Source organism: Corvus brachyrhynchos, unplaced genomic scaffold, assembly GCF_000691975.1.
Source record: "Corvus brachyrhynchos isolate BGI_N302 unplaced genomic scaffold, ASM69197v1 scaffold16, whole genome shotgun sequence".
In the NCBI taxonomy this organism is placed as follows: Eukaryota; Metazoa; Chordata; class Aves; order Passeriformes; family Corvidae; genus Corvus; species Corvus brachyrhynchos.
This window is the reverse complement of record NW_008238643.1, coordinates 525,945-546,487: the sequence shown is the minus strand read 5'-3', so window position 1 is coordinate 546,487 and position 20,543 is coordinate 525,945. Positions and strand designations below refer to the sequence as shown.

Here is a 20,543-nt window from a genome sequence, read left to right as displayed (position 1 = left end):
TAACAAGGGCTTTAGATGGATAAAGATCAGAGAGCTGAATAATGTCCCTAGCACAGGTTGGACTTAAAATGAGAAAGATGTATCCATATTGCATGGCAGGGCTTTTCTTTCCAGTGTTTGAATTAATGCTCTTAAAGCTTTAAGTCTCCTGGTTCATACATATATGAGGTCCATACTCCAAATATGATGCTACCTGCTTTGGCTTCATGTTGCATCTCTGGACTGTTGAGTTACATCCTCTACATTTTGAGTAAAACGTACTTGCAACATAGTGGTCACAGAAGGTAACTGTACATGCTTGAGAGATGTGCAAGTAGGTCTGTAGCTGATTTGGTAATAATTATATAAATACCCCAAACACTGGAATAACAGCTCTTAGGTATTGTACTGAAGAGTAACACAGACTTGAGAAAATATTTTATGAAAACAGTAAAACAGACACCTTTCTGTATTGTGGAAAATAGTAACGTTAGCATTTTAAAAGAACATTTCAATCTTTCTCCCATTTGTATTTCTCCCAGGGCACAGTCTGAATTTGTAGTCCTGACTCGTTCAAAATCCCATGGATTCTGAATACCTTAATCTAAGGAAAAGAAGAGGAAATTCCTTATGACAAAAAAAGACTTCCAGTCTTTTTCAGTGAAAATTTTTTAAAATGGAGAAGGTTTAAAATGCATCATATTAAAAATACTTAAATTATAAATTTTCACTTTTACTTGTAAGTCCCAAAACTAAGCTTGAGAGAAGAGAAATTAATAGTAGAAGAACAATGATGTGCCTAAACCAGTTTCTCAGCACAAAATAATTTAAGGACTGTGTTTACCTCCAAAATGGATGCCAGTTATCAGATTGCAGTGTTTGCATTATATAACACATCCTTCAAAACTTACCAAGAAGTGTTCAAAGTATAGAGACAAGGGTAAACAATTCACAGTTGCACAGTTTACCAACTGTAATTTGGTATTCAGTTTGATAAAGTAGCTTTCCACAGTGCAGAGCATTTCATCAATATTCACTCCACACTGAGAAAATTCTTATCTATACCTGTAATAGAATAGGAGACCTATTCCTAATTTAAATTCTTGCTGCAGAAAGTTTTTATTCAGACACAGAATATATAAATTTATTACAAACTAGCACATAGACAGATTGTAATCTAATCACACATCATTTTGAAAAGTTCATTCTGGACCTTTGAAATTGAAATGTATCTCAGCATACTTGTATTCATATCATAAAATGAGTCTGGCAGATTTGGGAGAAGTAGGGGTCCTACATATTTCTATACCATCTCCTATTTGTATTTCATTAAAACATGTTAGGTAATGACATTGGGACGTAGTTAACCTCAGACAGCTGGCAAGCCACATCATGTGAAAGAGTTGCAGAGAAACTCTGAAAATAATGTCACCCTGTCTGGATGCTGCTATATGCTATGACAGTCCTTTCCTCCGAGCATCACTCACAGCATATTACTTCATCAATTCAACATGACCATCACAATATGACATGAAACATCTTTTACTTCCCCACCTACCCTTTCCCAACTGCAGAAAATAACGAGGATATTTTCCACCTTACTGTCTTTAAATACCCATGGTTTTTACATTCTAGCAGGCATAAGTAAATATGAGTCACAGAGGCTTCTATATAAATGATTGAGTTTGTTCTTGCATTTTTTGCTTGTATCCGGCAGCAGTAGGAAGTAAGTATATTTCCTACATTATTAATACTGTACACTTCAACACAGAAAGAATAAATTCATGAATTCATGTGAAGAACACCATGGTGCCCATGAGCTACATGACCAGATTTGCTCTGTGAAAATAGATAAGCAGCTCTAGAGAAGTAGCTATTCTGTCCTTCCCTATCTGTAACTACAGGCACTTTTAAATCAAGATGCTGTTAGTGAATCTTAAAATATGTATCCAGTGATTAAAGACAACAGCTCAGGGGACCCAAGTGCTATTACTTGAAATGTTTGGATCAGGTTCCAACTTTTTTTAATGTAGAATTTGATTGATTTAGTCAGGGTTCTGTAAGCCACGGTCTGTCTTGTACAACAACAGGAGAAAGAGAGGATCGCTGTTGGGGAATGACAATATGTGAATCCAGGTTTCTGCCAAACATTCCACTTATCAACCCCCCAAGGATCCTTTGTATTTCAAGCCTGGATTTTTTCATAGCCATGTTTATCACAATCCTAGGCAGCTGCACCATGTAGAATGTTGTTATCTTACTTTCCAGTCTGCTCAATGCATTAAGGAAGTTTTTCCAGAGCTTTTACATGCTGAATCCAGTATGCATGAGTTATTTAAGGATACAAAATACTTAGGAGTGTTGTTGGTTAGCTGGGATGTAGGGTGACAGCTAAAACCAAAAAGAGTGTTGTGCTTTGGTTTCTTTCATATATATGAATTTAAGAGTAGCAGGCCTGAAGCAAAGTTCTAATGCCCCCATTTCTTACTCTTGTTTTCAAGGAATCACTACAGTTCTCACAATGACCACTTTAAGCATCAGTGCTCGTCATTCTCTGCCCAAGGTGTCCTATGCCACCGCCATGGATTGGTTCATAGCTGTGTGCTTTGCCTTTGTCTTTTCTGCACTTATTGAGTTTGCAGCTGTCAACTACTTCACCAATCTCCAGACTCAGAGAGCGATGAGGAAGGCAGCCAGGGCAGCAGCACTGGCAGCAGCACTATCAGCAGCAACTGTACCGGCAGAGGACGAGATTGTGTCGGTAATTGCTTGTTTTTCTGATAATAAGCATCATATAGGAACAGGCAGCTGAAGTAGTGAATGTAAAACAATATTAAAGTGATCTTAACCTGAAACAGATTGTGTAACCAGATCATGTCTATTTATCAAAGGCATTGTTCTGATTCCAGAAAATGAATATAATTCATTTATTTTTAGTGTTTATTTAAATTTGCAGTATGATTTTCTAGAGAGATATTTATTTGGCGATATGTTTAAGGAAACCTCTTAGACTGTTACCCATGATACTTCTCCTGAGCAATGCTGTAGGCAGTGTGGTCAGGCAACTGTGGTTCTCAGTAAGTCTGCAGAATCTGTGGGATGGTGTACCATGAAAAAAACATGTGCATTGGCCAGATGATTATGGGATCACTGTAGTACAAGGGCACATACCGTAAGTGCGTCATCTGGAAGATGGGTAATTAGCCTTTACATAAACTTGGCATCTGTTTGTTTTATGAAAATCTGTGTTGGTGGAAGCTTGGGGAAAAAAACCATGAATGAAGGATAGATTTTAGTATATGTGAAAGACAGGAAGTCTTTCTAGTATCAAAAAACTGTGTCAAAATTGCTTGCAAATATTATTCTGTACATCTCATGCTAAATCGTGAATGCTGTCTCACAACATATGTTAATATATTTATCACTGTGGTCTTCCAGTTTCAAAATCAGTTCTACTACCACCACAATTTCCATTTTTAGAGTAATAACAGAATTTTAACAACATTTTGCAAAACCTCTGAATCTGTAATTGAATAAGGAGGTCAGTCTAAGAGGTGCCCGTATCAAGACAACACCTTACCCACCATATAGAAATTTTTCTACATTTGCTGATAAATAGCAGTTAAAGTAACAACATTTAAGTACTTTCCAACCATTAAAATCACAATTGATAAGTTTTGCTGACTCTTTTTTGGAGGACAAGCTATCAGAAAAAAACCCCAAAAAGTTCACCTGGTTTTATATAGCGCGAGGAAAATACTGATAGCTACTACATGATGAAGAGGAATAACAGCTTGGATCTGTCCTTCACACACTTTATTATTTAAGTTTGAGTTAATCATAAGGTGGTTTACTAGAAAGAAAAAAACCAAACTAAACCAAAATATACTACTTTTGTTTTCACTGAAGTCCCTGCTAAGCAATATGAAAACAGGCTGACTCTGCACATGCTGCTGGTGCATTCACAGCCACTGCCCCCCCCCCCCCCCCCACATTCCCAGTCTCAGGAAAACAATCATTCCAAAAAATAATCTGCTTCTGCCCAGATAAGCTAAGAACTTGTTCCTGATGATAGGGCTCCTCCGGATTTACATGGTCTATGAATCATGGCAGACCAAGCTAAGCAACAAATATAAAATTTCTGTTGAACAAATGAATAAAAGATAAAGAAGTTAAAAGACTCAAGTTTCTTATCAACATCTTCAGCCATAAACAAGCAAAGAGCCAAACTCAAGGCACTCCTTCCTATTTTGTAAATATTAACTTGTTAGATTTTCCAAGTAATAACCAGCAAAAAAATAAGCATCTAGGAATAAAATACACATCTAGGAAGCACACTGCAACCATTTGCTCAAGAAAATTATTTACATCTAGCTGATGTAATGTAGCATACACTTTTAGAAGAGTAGTAAATCCCGTAACATTTAGGTCCCAAAGTAAACTCAGTCTCTGAAACAGCCACAGTGTCCACAAAATTCTATAGACCTGATCTTGCTCAAAGCAAGACAGAAATTTTCAAGCCCTATATGTCCACCACTGTTTTCTCCCAGGACCAGTTCTCTATGAGAACATACTGCGGTAATAGAAAGAGGAAATTCAATGAGATAATAAAAATGAAGGGTGCTTACAATTGAAGGCAAGATGATGTAGTCAAAAAGGCTTCTAGAAGAATTAGCTATTGGATTTAGAAGGTTCCCTTCCAGAAAGGCATTCTGGGAAAAAGGAGTGATTACAGGATAACAGATTTTAAGAAGCTTTTCCTTTTTCAGTTTTTTTTTTTTTCCCCCCTGTGGTAGAGATAAGGGAGAAGGAACTTTTGTATGTTGTCACATTGATAGATGTGCTGCAGTCAGTGATATAATTTCAGCTGAAACAGACCTGAAGTGTCTAATTTGAATGCTAACAATGTATTTAACACAGGCTGATTGCATGAATATATGACCGTTTCCTCAGGACTGTCATTCTCACTGAGTGTTGCACTTCTATAGCTACATTACTGGTCTTAGGACAGTTATTTTTAAATAAGGCACACAGCATAATACTCAGTTTCTTTCTTAGTGTAGATTTAGGAAGTCCTATCTGAGGTCCCAATTTACTCTGTTGCCCTGTATTCCCCAACTTGTTCCAATTGTTTGCCTCTAAATTCTTTCAGCTCTTTTCCTTCGAGATTTTTCTCTTATGTTTTGGTTGCTACAGTGCCCAATTCTTATTCTTTGATAATTTATCTTACCTCTCCTACGTTTCTTTTACCTTTTTTTTTTCTTTTCTCCTCGTTTTCTCCTGATAATTTATCTTACCTCTCCTACGTTTCTTTTGCCTTTTTTTTTCTTTTCTCCTCGTTTTCTCTGTCTTTTTTCTAAAAATATTGTTTTCCAAGTTATTAGGAAAAAAAGCTTAAGAGAATCCATATTTAATACATCGTTTTTAACAGTCTACTTTATTTGATTTTAAAAAAATCTTTTTCATCTCTCATACCCTGTACTTTGGTATCTTTTCTTTTCTAATCTATGATTTTTTTTTTTTTAATTTCTTTTTTACTCTTTATATGGCCTAGTAAAATTTTCCATCTATTATTTTATAATATTTTTATGTGTGATTTTTCAATGCGTGAAAGTTGCTAGAATTTTACGTCTATGAAGGCACAAGTATAGGAGGAAGAGTAGCAAATTGTGTCAAAAATGCTGTCTTTAGCATTTTTAGAAGTCAGCTGATATTTTTAGATGAGGACTTAAAAGTTTACTTGGTTTCAGAGAGTCCATTTCTAAAACGAAAAGTCAAATGTACTTACTTGAGAATTTTTATGGCTGTACAACTGCCAGTGGAACTCTGCTACCAGCAGCAACATTAAGAATAACACACAGACTATATATTTTTAATGATCTATTATTTTAACTTGCCTGAAGAGGGGAATAAAGAAAACTGTGGTGGGAATAACCTTAGGATGTCTGAACTAGTAGTACTTTTTGTATGACAGGAAGACCCAGTGCTGCATAAGAAAAGCCCAGGGAGACAGGTTTGGTATAAATGAAAATAGAAAAGAGTTACAAAATAGCCAGTTAGAAACTTTTCCTGCTTGAGTGAGGGCCTAAAATTAAGATAAACATATCTACAGAATATATTCCTGTTTCTTTTTTTAATTCCAGATTAAATGTTTCTTGAACAAAAACAAACAAAAAATTTCAAAATATTATCAAGCAGGCTCCTTTCCCTCAGTCTAGTTAATTTTATTTAAAATTTTACTTTATTCAAATAAACTAAACTCTCTCACACATGTTTTTATATTTTTAATGTAGCCAAAAAACCTGTACACTCAGAAAAGAATTATGTCAGAGGACCAAATTCTGCTCTACTGTATAATGAAAGTAGGAGAAAATGCTGCAGCCATTGAACTGTGGTGGGTTCAGTAAGAGAGATGAGGCTATGCCCATGAGCTCAGTGGAGAGCTGAGAGCCCAGCAGGCCTGGGCTGGCTCCAGGAAAGCCTCTCTATTTACCTCAGTTAACTGACAGCAGAATTTGGCTTGCTCTCTTCATTAGCTGCAGGCAATCCCTGTGTGAAATACAAAGCTATGGGTGTTCCGCTGCAGAACACGATGGCAACAAGCTGAGTAGTCATCTGGACCCTGACACAAACCTGTTCTTACTCATATGGTGGCCAAGCTAGTTTTAGCATGTCAAAACCAAACATCTTATACATACATATATAAAACCATAATGGCACTTAGCTTTTAAATCCATTTCGATTCTATATTTTCTATATCAATCGCATTGTTTCCTCTTGATGACTTTCTTTACCTAAGAAGATCCCAATCCTGGAAGTTGCAGGGGAAGGGAATTGGTGATACTGTGGAGCACAACATTGGCAGTAATGCTTTATGGGATGATCAGGGAGTAACCCCGTGGATCAAAAGACATCCTTTCCATGTGAGAGGCTACATGTAAAAGACAAAAGATTACCACCCTCTAACAGCTTGATTACAGTTATGTTCTAGAAGACCTCTTGTTTTGACAGAAATCAGCACAGAGCAGTGAAATACCTCTGGGAGAGCTTCCTTCTCCCTCCAGCCTTGTGTTTCAAAACAACATGGCTTGGGCAGGAAAGGATTCTCATTTTCTTTGACAACCCTGGCCAACTGCAGAGCAGCCGTATGTCACTGATCTAGAGGATTTAGTTTCCTATAATTATGTCAGAATATATTGAGTATGTTTAATGAGTATCCTGGTGTAACAGAGTACTTCTATCTGGATTATCAACCACCCCTTAGGTATTATCCTAGAAACAGCTACATGCTTTAAAGTCTTGACTGAGAACATTGAAGCCTAATCCCAGTACTTTTTTTGCAGGAGTGTAGTAAGGACAAAATAAAGTAAGTTTAATTATAGGAAAAAAACATATGGGCAGACACTGATTTAAGAGCCAAACATGACTTTGAAAATTTAAATCTGTTTAATGTAAAAACATATTTTGACAGCAGAGAGGCTCTGTGCCAATTATATGTTTTTTCTGGCATGCTACAAATAAATGTTAGGAGGAAGCTCTACCATAGCACATCCCCATTGAAAAGAGAATGACCAGGATTCCAGTCACTGCTCTCCTTACTGCATATCTGGTTTATATAACAGTAATTTTAATAAAATGGGCATGGGGTATTTTTCAGTTATGCTTCCTGCCTCTATAGATTTTTCCATGCAAATTAAAATAGCTTTGAAGTAATAAGGTAACAGCCTCTCCCCTTATTCACCTTCACCTGATGTTTAGGCTATATTCTGAGAGAAGTGAATTTCAGTTCCTGGAGGTTAAGAAAGAATTTGAACATGGTTTTCCCATGCTTCAAGTGAGTAATTTAACCTAAGTGATTTAACCCTTTTACTAGAGTAAAAAATGCTGAAAACAACTCTTCATGTTTTTCCTCAGTGTTTCTAGCAAACGTAACTTAACATTCCTAAAGAGATGCCTAAAGCTAGGGTTATTAATGACTTCTAAACTATATTCAGCTTTTGATTATGCAGGACGCTGTTTATATCTATAAACAATACACATCATTTGCAATAGACATTTTTTGTATCAGATCCCACAGATGAGACATGCAAAGAAGTGTCTAAATTAGGGTTTAAAATGAATCTCTGTCATGAGATGGATACCGAAACTGCACAGGACTGTATTGGATGAGGTTCCTTAGTACATGGCCGAAAGATGATGTTACATACCATAATGAACTTTCTTGCTGTAAGTTGCTGCATATGGATTGTTCAATAGCTAAGGAGAGTTTTTACAGTTCACACTGGTGGATGTAGGGGCTCAACCATGTTTAGCACCCCCTTGGGGAGATAAGTCATTAGCATGTGCTGTTATATCTGTAATATGAATGGTTGAAATTACTCAAACTATCTACTAATGAGCAGAGGCAAAAACGTTATATATTTAATTAAGCATTCTGCCTTTTACAGACACTGAGTTCTGGTTCTAGGTTGGTTTGTGTGTGTGTGTTTTGATATGAGGAAAGCTCAGTGTCTTAAATAAATTATGAAGAAAAGGAGAAATAACATGTTATTTTTATCTAAACTTCTAGAGTTTTTTCTCATGAACCTCTTTTTACTGGATTGCTAGTAGGAAAAAGAGATGTGAATAAAAGAGAGATAAGGAAGGACATACAGATATTCATTTGTTTAAAGTTAGCCAGTATCTGGGTTGCATATATAAGATGCTCATGTTACTGTTAGATCATAAACTAAACTGATAGTAAGAATATGCATTTGCAGTACAAGGCAACAGAGAAGACAATTGTACAAATATGAATTACAGAAATCTCTTGAGGGAAAGAAACACAAGAACGAAGTGCATTCATAAATCACAGTTAGCATCCAGCAAAAAAATCAGAAAAAGCAGACAAAGAATTCTGTTTACTCCAAGGTTATATATGCTGTATTGTTTTAGATCTGGAAGGCAAGAAATTTGCTGAAAGCCTCTTGAGATATTCTGAGTATAAGCAAATTCTAGTGATATTGAGGAGAGTTGTGAGAGAGCAGAACTTTATAGATGGGATGAGAGTGCTTTGTGAGCTTTGCAGGGGATGAGATACCTTGCCTACAAAAGCTTAATAAGAAGGCAGACTATATAAGAAGGCCATCTACATACCAGTGTTTATCTAGTCCAGTGTGATGGTGTCTCACATTAACCAATGAACTGGCAATCTGTTCTGTGTCACTGCCTACTCATACAGAGTCGCAAGTTTAATTGTCTGGTGGACTAACATTCCACATGAGTGCAATAGTCCTCCTCTGAATCAAGGTTCAGTAACTTAAGAAAATCCATTATTTTCTTATGACACAGTGTGCCATGCCTCAGGCTTCTTGTTCTTGCTACTTGTAAAACAGTCCTTACTTGACCAATTGGCTCTGTGAGCTATGCAAAATAGGCTATTCATTTCCATTTTCTCTCTGTGTTGTGTTAACATTTAATGATGTTATTGTATGTAATCTTTGTCAAAAGGAGAAGTTAAATCTAGATATAGCAGACAAATTACTGTAGCTACTTTTCAGAACAATTGTAATAAGAAATTATATGGTCTCCCGACTCCCTCCTCTTCTTGGTTTACCAGTGAATTCCAATGAAAAATATGAGGTGGGGTTCTGGGACAGCTGTCTGGTCTACAAGCAGTTCCCATACTGAGAACATCCTCATTACACATCTGAGATAAATTTGGACTTAGAATTCCATATCCTGAGAAAGGATTTACAAGAAAATAGACTTGACCCTGATTTTGCTGTTACGGGGACCCTGGAGTGTTAAAGACAGTGTAAAGAACTACTCAGGGTTTTTCTTTAGACGAAATCACATTGAGATAATCCTCCTACTTTAGCAATCCTCCTATAGGAATGAGATTTAATAAATATAAATAAAATAACAACCAGGATTACACTTTTCCAAGGGCCTATTCAAATGATCACAAAGATTTTACTACCTCCACGTTCTAAATATGTTCAGTACTAAACATCTTCCAAATACCATATGCTACAGCTGTTCTACTTACTATTAACTCCATCACCTCAGCACTGTAACTCCCAATTTATGCTTGAATAATCCAGAGTAGAATTTGACCCACCTTGTACCAGAATATTTTAGATAGAAAAGGCTAAGATTCAACACTTGTATTTTTAGGAACCACATGTTGTTCACAAAAGGTCAAGTTGTTCCACAGTAAATTGAAAAACAAGATACCTTACAACTTGTACAGCTCTTTTCAAAGGAGGGCATGCAGGCAAAATGGAATAGAACTTGAATGAAAGCAGGAAGGCAGGCTCAACTAGCCAATCTGTTTATAGAGTGGGATTATTATTATGATTAGTGCAAATGGACATGGATAACGCTCTTTCTGTTTCTGTGACACATCTGTAGATCCTCCTCCATTTAAATCTCTCTGTTGTTTGCTGTGTTACTGGAAAATACAAAACGAAACATCTGTGTTCCAGATAGGCAGAGAGATAGAATGCTGTTTAATACCCATTCAGACCATGACACCAGTCATATAATGTATAGAGGGCAAATTGGAAGTGATGATTGGTTGCAGGGGGAAGAAAAAGGGCAATAGATAAGAGAAATACATACCGAAAAAGTACCTTATTCCTTTTAAGGTAAGAGGATGGTCTCTTCACCTTTTATTTAGAGTAAAATCAGCTGTGAGGAATCCCATCTCTCACTAATTTTAGTTGGATACTAGTCCATTCAATCATGAACAGAACTTGGCATCCTGTTGTAGAAGTGTCACTTGTTCTGATTCTCTGACAGTAACAATGACTTCTGGAAGGATAATTCCTGTTATAACTACTTTAAGTCACCCAGGATACACCAGTTGTGCTAGGTTATTCTGTTATCTGGAAATTGTGGCCCAAGTACAAGAGTAGGCAATGTATTTCAGAAAATGCTTCCTTTCCTTTTAGTGACTCAGTCGTTTATCCGATTGACTAAAATCTGTTCCCGTGCTTAGAAGTCCTGCAAGATACCTCCCAAAAATGCTGACAGCAGACTACATTTAAGTGAATGGTTGTCATTAAAACACTCCAAAAGAATACCTTTGGAAGTTGCCTATCTAATAGCATTTTTCTACCTTAAAATCATTCCAATGTTAGTCTTCCATTTTACTATGGATGTATGTGCTGTTACATTGGGAGTTATTTACATTGTCCAAGACTTCCCTCATCCGCTTCAATCATTTGGTCATTGTTCTGCTGACCAAAAAAGCTTTGTATTCAAATCCAAGAACATCTGTGTATGTTGTGTGATTTTGTGCACAAGATTTTCCATTAATAATCTGGGAAATGAGTTTTGCAATCCTTTATGGACGAAGTTTTAGGCTTAAGCTCTATATTAACAGAACTGACTTCATATCAAAACAAACAGCAAACAAAAAAGTCACTCTCAGCATCCTTCTGTATTTTCTCAGCCATTAGATGAATCTTACAGCTGCTGCTGTGCATCCACTAATGGCCATCCTGGGATATGGCAGTAGCAGCAAGGCTTTTGACTACTTCCTCCTATTTGACACTACTGTGAAAATGGGTAATCGATATCCATTAGAGCAGGGTTAGAGCCTGTGGTAGATCCTACTCCTAAGCCATTTGTGGAGGGAAGAACTCTATTACTTCTACTCTTGTGAAAATAAAATAATGGCAACTTGGCCCCAAATAAAACAGATGTACAAAATGAATATACATGTTAGCCTAGTAACTAAGAGGTAAGCTCCACATGTCCCTGAGTTCTGGCTGAACTTTCATAAGAGTTTTCATACAGCTTTCTGAAGAGTAATTGAACCCGGCTGCGAATACTGCACAAAATATGGGAGTAATTTGGTTTCATTTTACCATAAATGAAAATAAAAATAGTCCCATTATAGATAAGTATATTTTTCTTCAGTTGTATGTATGGAAGTGCTGTGGGAATTATGAGATATATTTAAAAATGAAATTTTATCCTGGAAAAAACCAAGAGGACAATTTAGCATTCGTGTCTTCAGCAGCTGTAAAGTTAGTCCATTGCCTTTTGCGCAGCAGTTTTCTAGTTCTTGCATGACTGCTTGACTCCATTCAGTGTTTACGAAACTTATCAATGGGTTCAGCCAGGGAAGACTGCACCTGAGCCAGCCCATATGTGCTGTTTTGTTTAATCTTGATCCATATCTACACAAACTTCAGTCATACCAATCTACTGCAATTTAGATACACCATTAGCTTCTTTTCCTTTTAGCCCCATCTTTTCTTTTCTCTTTTGGAGCTTCCACTTACCACAATGTTAAAAATATGAAAAGCACATATTCTTTCATGGTTTTACAACAAAGCTTTAGGCCATAAACATATATATCCTTCTGTAGATATTATTTTTGTGATTTTCTGAGATTGCACTATAGCAGAGAAGCAACAATAAAGTCAGAAGATTAAGTTAAAAGGCAGAAAGAAGTCTAAAGATCACAAAACCGAAGACTCTGTATCCAAAGATCACCCTTTATTTTCTTCTTTTTTCTTTCACAGCATTCTGACTCCAACTCTAACCTGAAAAAGCGAGTAAACTCCATAACGTCTCAGGCAGAGCAGTCTCCTGAACCCAGCGTAATATCAAATACTGCATCCCAGTGTCAACCACCGTCTGTTCCTCCACAAGCCCCACCGCAACCACCAGCTATTGGAGGTGCAAGTAAAATAGACCAGTATTCCAGGATCCTCTTTCCAGTGGCGTTTGCAGGATTCAACCTGGTGTACTGGGTTGTTTATCTTTCAAAAGACACTATGGAAGTGAGTAGTAAATTTTCTGAATACTTGTTTATAATATGTAATATGTTTACTTGGCCAGCATTATTTCAATTGTTCATTTACTCTTGCAACTCAGTTAATCAGTTCTTTCTGAGGAATGCTAGAATGTTTTTCTCAAAAAAAATCATCTGTAGCACTCAGAACAATGCAGAAAGGCTGTTTGAGGAGGGGAAATGTAAACACCTCTTTAACCCATGCTGCACTGAGCAGAATATGCTCTGTAAGACAACATAGAATGTCATTCTCAGCAAACAAAATGATCTTAAATCTTCTATTTCTTAACCTGCAGTAAGGAATGGTAGAAATGTCTGTTGAAGAAATGAAGTGAAACAGATAAGAACTTTAATATCCTAAGGTTTTCTCAGTGAGCTAGTACCATACGTCTCCCCAAAATGTTTGTTATTTAGAACAAAGGATTAATAACTGCAGTAAAAAGTTTGTGAATCAAGAGTCCCTCGTTTTGTACATTTCAACACATTTTTCCCATTTTTTTCATGTAACTGTACTGTCTTATGCAGATAAAGCTGAAAGATCTTTGCTTAAGTTTGTTTGAATCAGGCAGAGAGTGATTACATCTTTAGATACTCATGAGATCCAGAAGAGACATGTGCCCTGCAAATTGAGCATATCTAGAATAACCAGTCAGTAATCAGTCATTAAACTTTAAGTCTTTAATGGTTTAAATCTCTATTTTTTTCCCTTTTTTTGCCTAAATACATTTCATGGTGTCCTATTTCCTTGGTAAAAAATACATTCCTTTGCCTCATTGTGATAGAGTTTTGGATCTCACTGTACATTGCAGTCAATATGATTGGTACATTTAGCTTTATTTAGGACAGCTAGAGAGATAATGATGTTATTTAGATAGCACCAAATGCACAAAGTCCCTACATCAATAAAAACAGAGTCTGGAAATCTGGTATAAGTGGGGATCAGGCTGTACCTTTATTGCCTAGATTAAAGGTAAAGCAGGCTGAGGGAAATCTCATGGGCAGCCAAGAGATGTTGCAGTTCAGAGGAAACAAGACAATGCTGATCAGCTGATTGGTGGCATCTTGCCTCTGCTAGAAGGCTGCTGCTCTACCAGCCTCTAATTTTGCTGATTTTTGCTACCAGTATGATCTGGAAAATGCTGTCTCTCAGAGATGGAGTGTGCTGCCAAGCAGCTTCTATGGAATTGTGAGGGCAGGAAGGTATGAGACACTGTCTCTTACAAATGTTCCTGCAGATGTCTCTCTCAAGAGGTCACAGCTGCCAACTCCTGGCCACTCCAACCCTGCCCAGTGCTAAATTTAGCATTTTTGCCAGAGTTACTGATCCCTCTGTTAAAATACTGACTATGTGTGCAAATGACTTAGTCAGAGAAGGGAAGTACTGAAAAAACTCATGTCTGATCATTACAGCTTCTGTTTAGAGGCCAGATCCTCAGCTTGCATAGCTTGCCGAGACTCCAGTGGTTTCATTCAACTGTTCACATTTTGGATCTAGAAATATTTGGAACATAGTTTCCATTTCCCTTAGTAGTGATGAAATATTTACACGAAACCTTGTATATTAACATTAGAACCAGGCTTTTAAAATACTTCCAAAGTCTCAGATTAAGTGCTGACTATAAATATTTTTAAATGCTACTGTGCAAGCTCACAAACATGCTCAGAAGCTCAGAAATTGTGTTCTGTAGTAGTGTTACAGAATGACAGAAATCCAGCAGCGAGATTTAGAAAAGAGAACGGTATTGACAGCTGGGGTGTTTTGAATTATGAAGAATACAAACAATTATGTAAATTTTGACCAAGCTCTTCTTCCCAAATTACATTTCTCCATTTGTGTATTCAGTTATAATTAATAGTAATTGTGAAATACGCTGCTTGGTTTCTAATTCAAATGTTGTAGCACCAGTTGTTACTTTCAACAACCAGGATTGTTTTTGCTTTAAAAATATTTTAAAAATATGTAAATCTTTTCCTTTCAAAGAGAGGAGATACAAAAAGTTAGGTGAACAAAGCATGGTGTGCTTCAAGGGCAGTTAATCTTTGGCTCCCTCAGGCCCAATAGATTTAATGTCGCTACAGTATTATTCAGCTCATTCAATTTAAAAAGTGCATTTTGTGCAGTATTTCAGGTATATTAGCTTTTTAAATTTACTTTTTAGAGTACATGTGGCTTTTGTTTAAAAAACAAAAAGAGGAAAAAAACCTAATTAATTAATTGAAGTAAACAAATTTCCAGTGCACCAGTTCTTGTAGTGCAGCTTTCCAGGATTTTTATTAGTAGTGTAGTTTGGAGTGCAGAAGATCATTCACCAATTCATGTGCTTAAACCGAACAGCTACCTACTGTCTTTGGAGGTACAGAGAGAATAAATCAGGCATTTCATGAACCTGTTTGTAAAAGCAGGTTATTATCACTGGAATCAAAGGTCATTTTCAACTCCTATCATTATTTTCTGGCCAGACTCTTCCTTTGGCTTTGAAGGAAGTGCAAGAACAGTTTTTTACTTCATGTTCTGGATTCAGAGCCTCAGCTGGAATGAGCAGCCTTGTTAATGTCTGAAAGTTGTAATGTAATGAGAGTTGCATGAAATGAGGAGCTCTTTTTTGAGCTGTTTGGTACTAGTTCTGTACAGTACTAAGCAATTTTCTTATGGCTTAAATAATGGACTATATGTTACAGAAATGAAAAAGTCATTTTTGTATCTGGAAAGATTTATGAGAACCTTGAGGACTGAGTACTTTCCAAAGTGCTGCTTGCGTAACTTTTTCTTCCCCCTCCATTTAATAATTTTTTTCTTCAGGTTAATCACCTTTTCTCTTACTATACGTGTAAACTAAGAGTACATAAATTACACAGAAATTTTTTTATTTGGAAGTTTATATAAAGAAGAAGGTGTTTTTAATAAAATGTACACCTTGAAACATTTGAATGTTATCATCATAGACTGGTTTGGATTGGAGGGGAGCTTGAAGATCATAGAATTCCACATCCCTCCCATGGCAGGGACACTTTCCACTAGACCAGGTTGCTCCAAATCCAATCCAATCTGATCCTGAAAACTTCCAGAGATGGGGCATCCACAGCTTCTCTGAGTAACCTGTGCCAGGGCTTCACCACCCTCACAGGGAGGGGCAGTCAGGGTTGGACAGACAGCAAAAGTATCTTAGACTGAACTCTGTATTTATACTTCCATACATACTGCACCAAGTCAAGCTTTGCAAACCAGGAAGCTTAGTAGCAAACTTTCATTGCAAGATTAATATTTTTGTATATTTTAAGTCAAAAGAGCATCATTCTCTGAAGAAAAAAAATGAAAAAAAAATCCAGGTTAAAATCAAGTAATTCACCTGAATGCTTTTTATACATGGATGGGGATAACATTAATCTTCTGATCTTAATATTTAAATAAAGGTATCGATTCTCCATTGGAACAAATGGGAAACATTCATATTCAATAGCAGTCATCCACCATGCAACTTTTTACATAAGATGTTTCAGTGTAAATGGGTTTGCACTGGGGAGTAGCAATAGCATTGCAGGACAAAAACTGTATTGGTCAAAGCAAAGAAATTAAACTAGCATAGTTGTCTGTCTCCATTTTGTTTGACTGTGTAGTGGTAGAATCTGATATAACCAAAGAACTACAAAATGTATGAAATAACAGATGCTAGTTTTTAGACCGCAGAAAATGCTGTGAGATACTTGTAAGATAAGCTTTCCTTTCTCTCTGAATGTTTTATAAGTTAATGCTGACAGGTGTTAACTATAGTGATATCACCGTGCTATTTATATTATGGAAAAAATAAAGCATCAGAGTTACTCTAAGAGGCCTTACTCCCTCTCTATGTAAGATCAGTTAATTTAGGTGGATGGTTTGAAGATGTGGCATCCCCATGATTTATACATGGGGGATGGAACAGGCACATTTCTATGGTTCATGTTCTTCTGTAGAGTACAGTAATATCTGCCATCCACAAGAAGCTCTACACAGTAAAAAACAAGACACATTTGTGTAAATTAGTCAAATAGAAAAGTTCTTGAAAGAAGAACAAACCTTTCTGACAAATGAGGAAAAAGACATTCTAGCTTTTTATTTTATCATACAGCATATTTTTTGCTTTGTTTTCTGTTTTAAATCTTACTAAATCCTTGAGCTGAATGCTAATTTATGACAGTGACCTTGGTAGGTGAATTGCTCACTTAGTTTATTTTAAAATCTGCTTGATTTAGAGTACAAAGAGTCCCATTTTAAAGATCTGCAAGTACTTTTCTGCTTTGCCATACAACTCACAATGCATCTGCCACTGCAACATTATCTTATGCACTTTATTTCTAAATTTATCTATTTTAATTTTTATATGTAAAATTATATTCCTGTTTCTCAAGTAATAAAACATGGAATGATGGAGTGAAACAAACTAGATAAGGAGATTATGTTAAAATTTTGATGATAAATTCAGAAAAAGAAGCAGAGGTCAGCTTTAATGTTGGGGAGCACAGGAAGATACAAAGGCACTGAATGGACCAAAGTTGCTGAGTCCTGGATATTATTTGGATGCAGAGAACATAGCAGGATGGCAGGAGAAGAGTTACATAATAAGTCAAAGATGCTAATGATGTCAAGTGGGAAGAAATAAGAACAGAGAAGGAAACAAGAGCAGGAAAAGTATTTAGCTTCAATACACTGATATTCATAAAGCTTGTAGTGCCATTGTTACATCATGTTTCAGTTTAAATATTGGAAAAATAAAGTTTGGGAGGAACAGTCATTGCCATACATACTTAACAACTGAGCTTTCATGATCCAGGTAATGAGCATCAAATTCTAAGAGGATTCTCCCCTGTAATGTAGTTCTATTTTGAGTTTGCTGAGAGAGTTCGAAATCACACAGGTTTGTTGGTTAACTCAGTTGTTGTTAACAATGGTTACCAAACCGCAGCCTAAACTTCTCTCTAAACTTTTCTTCCAGTTTTTTGAACCTTCTGCAATGCATTTTCGAAATGACCCTCAGTCGAACTGAAGAACAGCTCAAGATTTCAAAGAAATCACTCAAGGTCGCCGAGGATTGAAGAAACTTCAAAGGATTTGTCTGTCCACAGGTGCTTTCAGTTTTCAAACAGGAAATACTTACATTGGGCATTACCTGGATCCAAACTCTGGACAAATCAAGAGCTGCAAACTGCTTAGGGTTCTAACAATATTTTCTTAAGATTTCTTACAGTGATTCTACTACAAAAATTCTTGTTAAATTATTTTGTTTAATTGTCAAAGGAAAGAATGTTCATTTGTTCTAAAACATTCATAAACAATTGAATGTTTACATTTATGTGAAACATCAATAAAAGGATTTGGATTTTTTTAATAGAATAAGGATTTCTAAACTCAGCTGATTCTGAAATGGTATAACTTGGCATATAATTTTACAGGAGATACAGAGAGTTGCTAAATAGTCACTATTTCCTTGAAATCTAGTATTTCAACGTATAAAATGGTGGTAACTTCGTGATTAGGAAGGAACTTAAAAGTGTTGTAGTAGCTCTTGGTATTTAACAACACATTTCAACATGAGCACAAAGACTGCTCATCCTTTTTTCCGAAGAGCTTTTAATGTGAATATGACAGAGGAGGGTTGGATCTCCTCAGGTTTTTTGAATGGTAGGAAGGAAATGTGTATTTTTCCTCTTACATACTTTGTAGAGACACAGGTGTAATCAATAATGTTAATAATGTCAAGTTGTATCTTAGAATAAATGTAATTACTTACAATTAATGTCAGTTTTAAACAATCCTGTTTATGGTCAAACACTAACCAACCAAGCAAGTAAAAGTGCAGCTAAATAGAAAAAGGTTTTATATATTTATGTATATATTTCTGTGTGCATATATACATATGTATTTCTGTAGAAAATATAAATAATAAATAAATAATACTATAATAAATTTTATATATTTCTTTCCTTAGCACAAATCAAAAGGAAATAAAGGGATATGGGTTTCTTCCAGTATTTTTGCCTTTACTGCAATAGGAAGAGCAGGAGCTAAAGTTGCTCTAAGATGGGAATTCCTATGTGTTAAACAGGGTACTGCGGGGAGAAGATGTGCAATTACCTTGAGATATTCCATTATTCAACACCAACCTACCTTTCTATGGATCCTGGTAGAAAGGATGCTCTGGTTTTATCCCACACAAAGTGACCAAATGTAGCTTACATTCAGTTTTGGCATGTTCTGCTTGATCAGAAGTGCAAGAAACAGGATGACTAAGAACACAAGTACAAAATTATGTCATAGTACATTAGAACCTTCAATTACATATAAAAGTTTATTATTCTTGATCTGGGCTCTCCTCCCCATTAGTGTTTTCATAATTTCTAGGCCAACTAAAAACCCAGCAGTTTTAAGACATAGAAACTAAACAATGACACAGAAGATCAGCCTTGAGACCATCCACTTCTGTGTTCAAAGGGTAGTCCTCCCCAGCAGCTAAAGCAGGAGCTGCATAAACCCCATAAATGTGAAGAAAAAAGTCTTGATGAAGGGTACTGTCCAGTGTTTTGATATTTTGATGCTACCTGTCAGGTTACAAACTCAAGGCCTTTCTCTTATATGCAAATAAAATTCAGAGGTGACTTTGTCATTACTTAGTTCATTACGTTCTTGTTTCTCTTCCAGTTCATAACAAGAGCAGCATTCCTCATCTGCCTTCTCTAAAGAATTCATTCTTGGAGGATTTTCTTCTAACTGGTAATCAATCAAGGCCTTCCAACTTTCTGCATAAATGATGTCTGTCACTTGGCCTTATGGAGAAATCTGTGAAGGAAAAAGTCCTTATCCACAGTCAGAATGGGTAGGGAGTTTAGAAGTAAACTGTTGTGTTCTGCATCACTACTTCAATAAAATCATCCCTCAGCCAGCACTGGAGTGGTGCTTGTGTACAAAGAATAAAGCTCTGAAGCTCATTTTCAGGCAGCAGTTTGATGCAACACACAGCAACTCAGTGTCAGGAAAGTATATTGGAAATAGAAGTTGGTGACAAAGCACAAATGAGACTCAGCCACACTTTGAGATGCAAGTCATAAACCAGAAAATTTGACCAAGAGAAAAGAAGGAATCCAGAGAAATCAAAGCATCTCCACAACTGTAAAGTGGGAAACAGAATTCCATACCTCTTGAGAGTCCTTAAAAAACAAACTATTCTTACTCCTGCCCAAACCAAATTATATATGATCTTCCAATCACAGTTAGAGAAAAACCGCCTAAACCATGTATTTAATGTAGTTCTATAAAAGTAAGACAATACAAGGCATCGAGGAATCTCATAAACCATGTAACATACATTTGTACTAAATCACTTTGCAACACACTTGGCTTGCTCTTAAAGGAGTCATTAGTTCATGGAAACATGATCTAACCTCAGTTGTGACTAGACTATTTTATTCTCCATAAATAAGAGTAATCTCTAATAGTTTTAAGGTACTACATTCTTTACATACCTTAAGAAGCCAATAAACCTCCTCTAGGCCATATATAGTTACATATTTAAGTACTACAGCAAAGTTTTTCTCCCCACTGTATACCTGCTTTGTTTATAATAACATTTTCATGGAGCAGATAAAAATACTTCATAATTTAAAACTAAATAAAACTAATAAAGGAATATTTATTTCTGCTGTTCCTGTACATTTAAAAAAAAAGCTACAAAATAGCAACTGTTAGAAGTCGACTTTTCTATAAACTTCGTGCCCTGATGTAAACTATGTGGAGTCATGG

The 20,543-nt window shown here is 36.2% G+C and overlaps 1 protein-coding gene across 1 annotated transcript in view; it reads left to right on the top strand.

Moving 5' to 3' along the window:
• The window catches only part of GABRA6 (gamma-aminobutyric acid type A receptor alpha6 subunit), a gene marked incomplete at its 5' end in the record, with an annotated part of 22,706 nt that extends 4,163 nt beyond the window's left edge, over positions 1-18,543 (top strand). The window contains 3 exons of the mRNA XM_017737472.1: positions 2,481-2,740; positions 12,501-12,761; positions 17,743-18,543. Coding sequence (XP_017592961.1) covers positions 2,481-2,740; positions 12,501-12,761; positions 17,743-17,793 — 572 coding nt within the window. The remainder of the gene's footprint in view (positions 1-2,480; positions 2,741-12,500; positions 12,762-17,742) is intronic.
• Between the last annotated feature and the right edge of the window lie 2,000 nt (positions 18,544-20,543).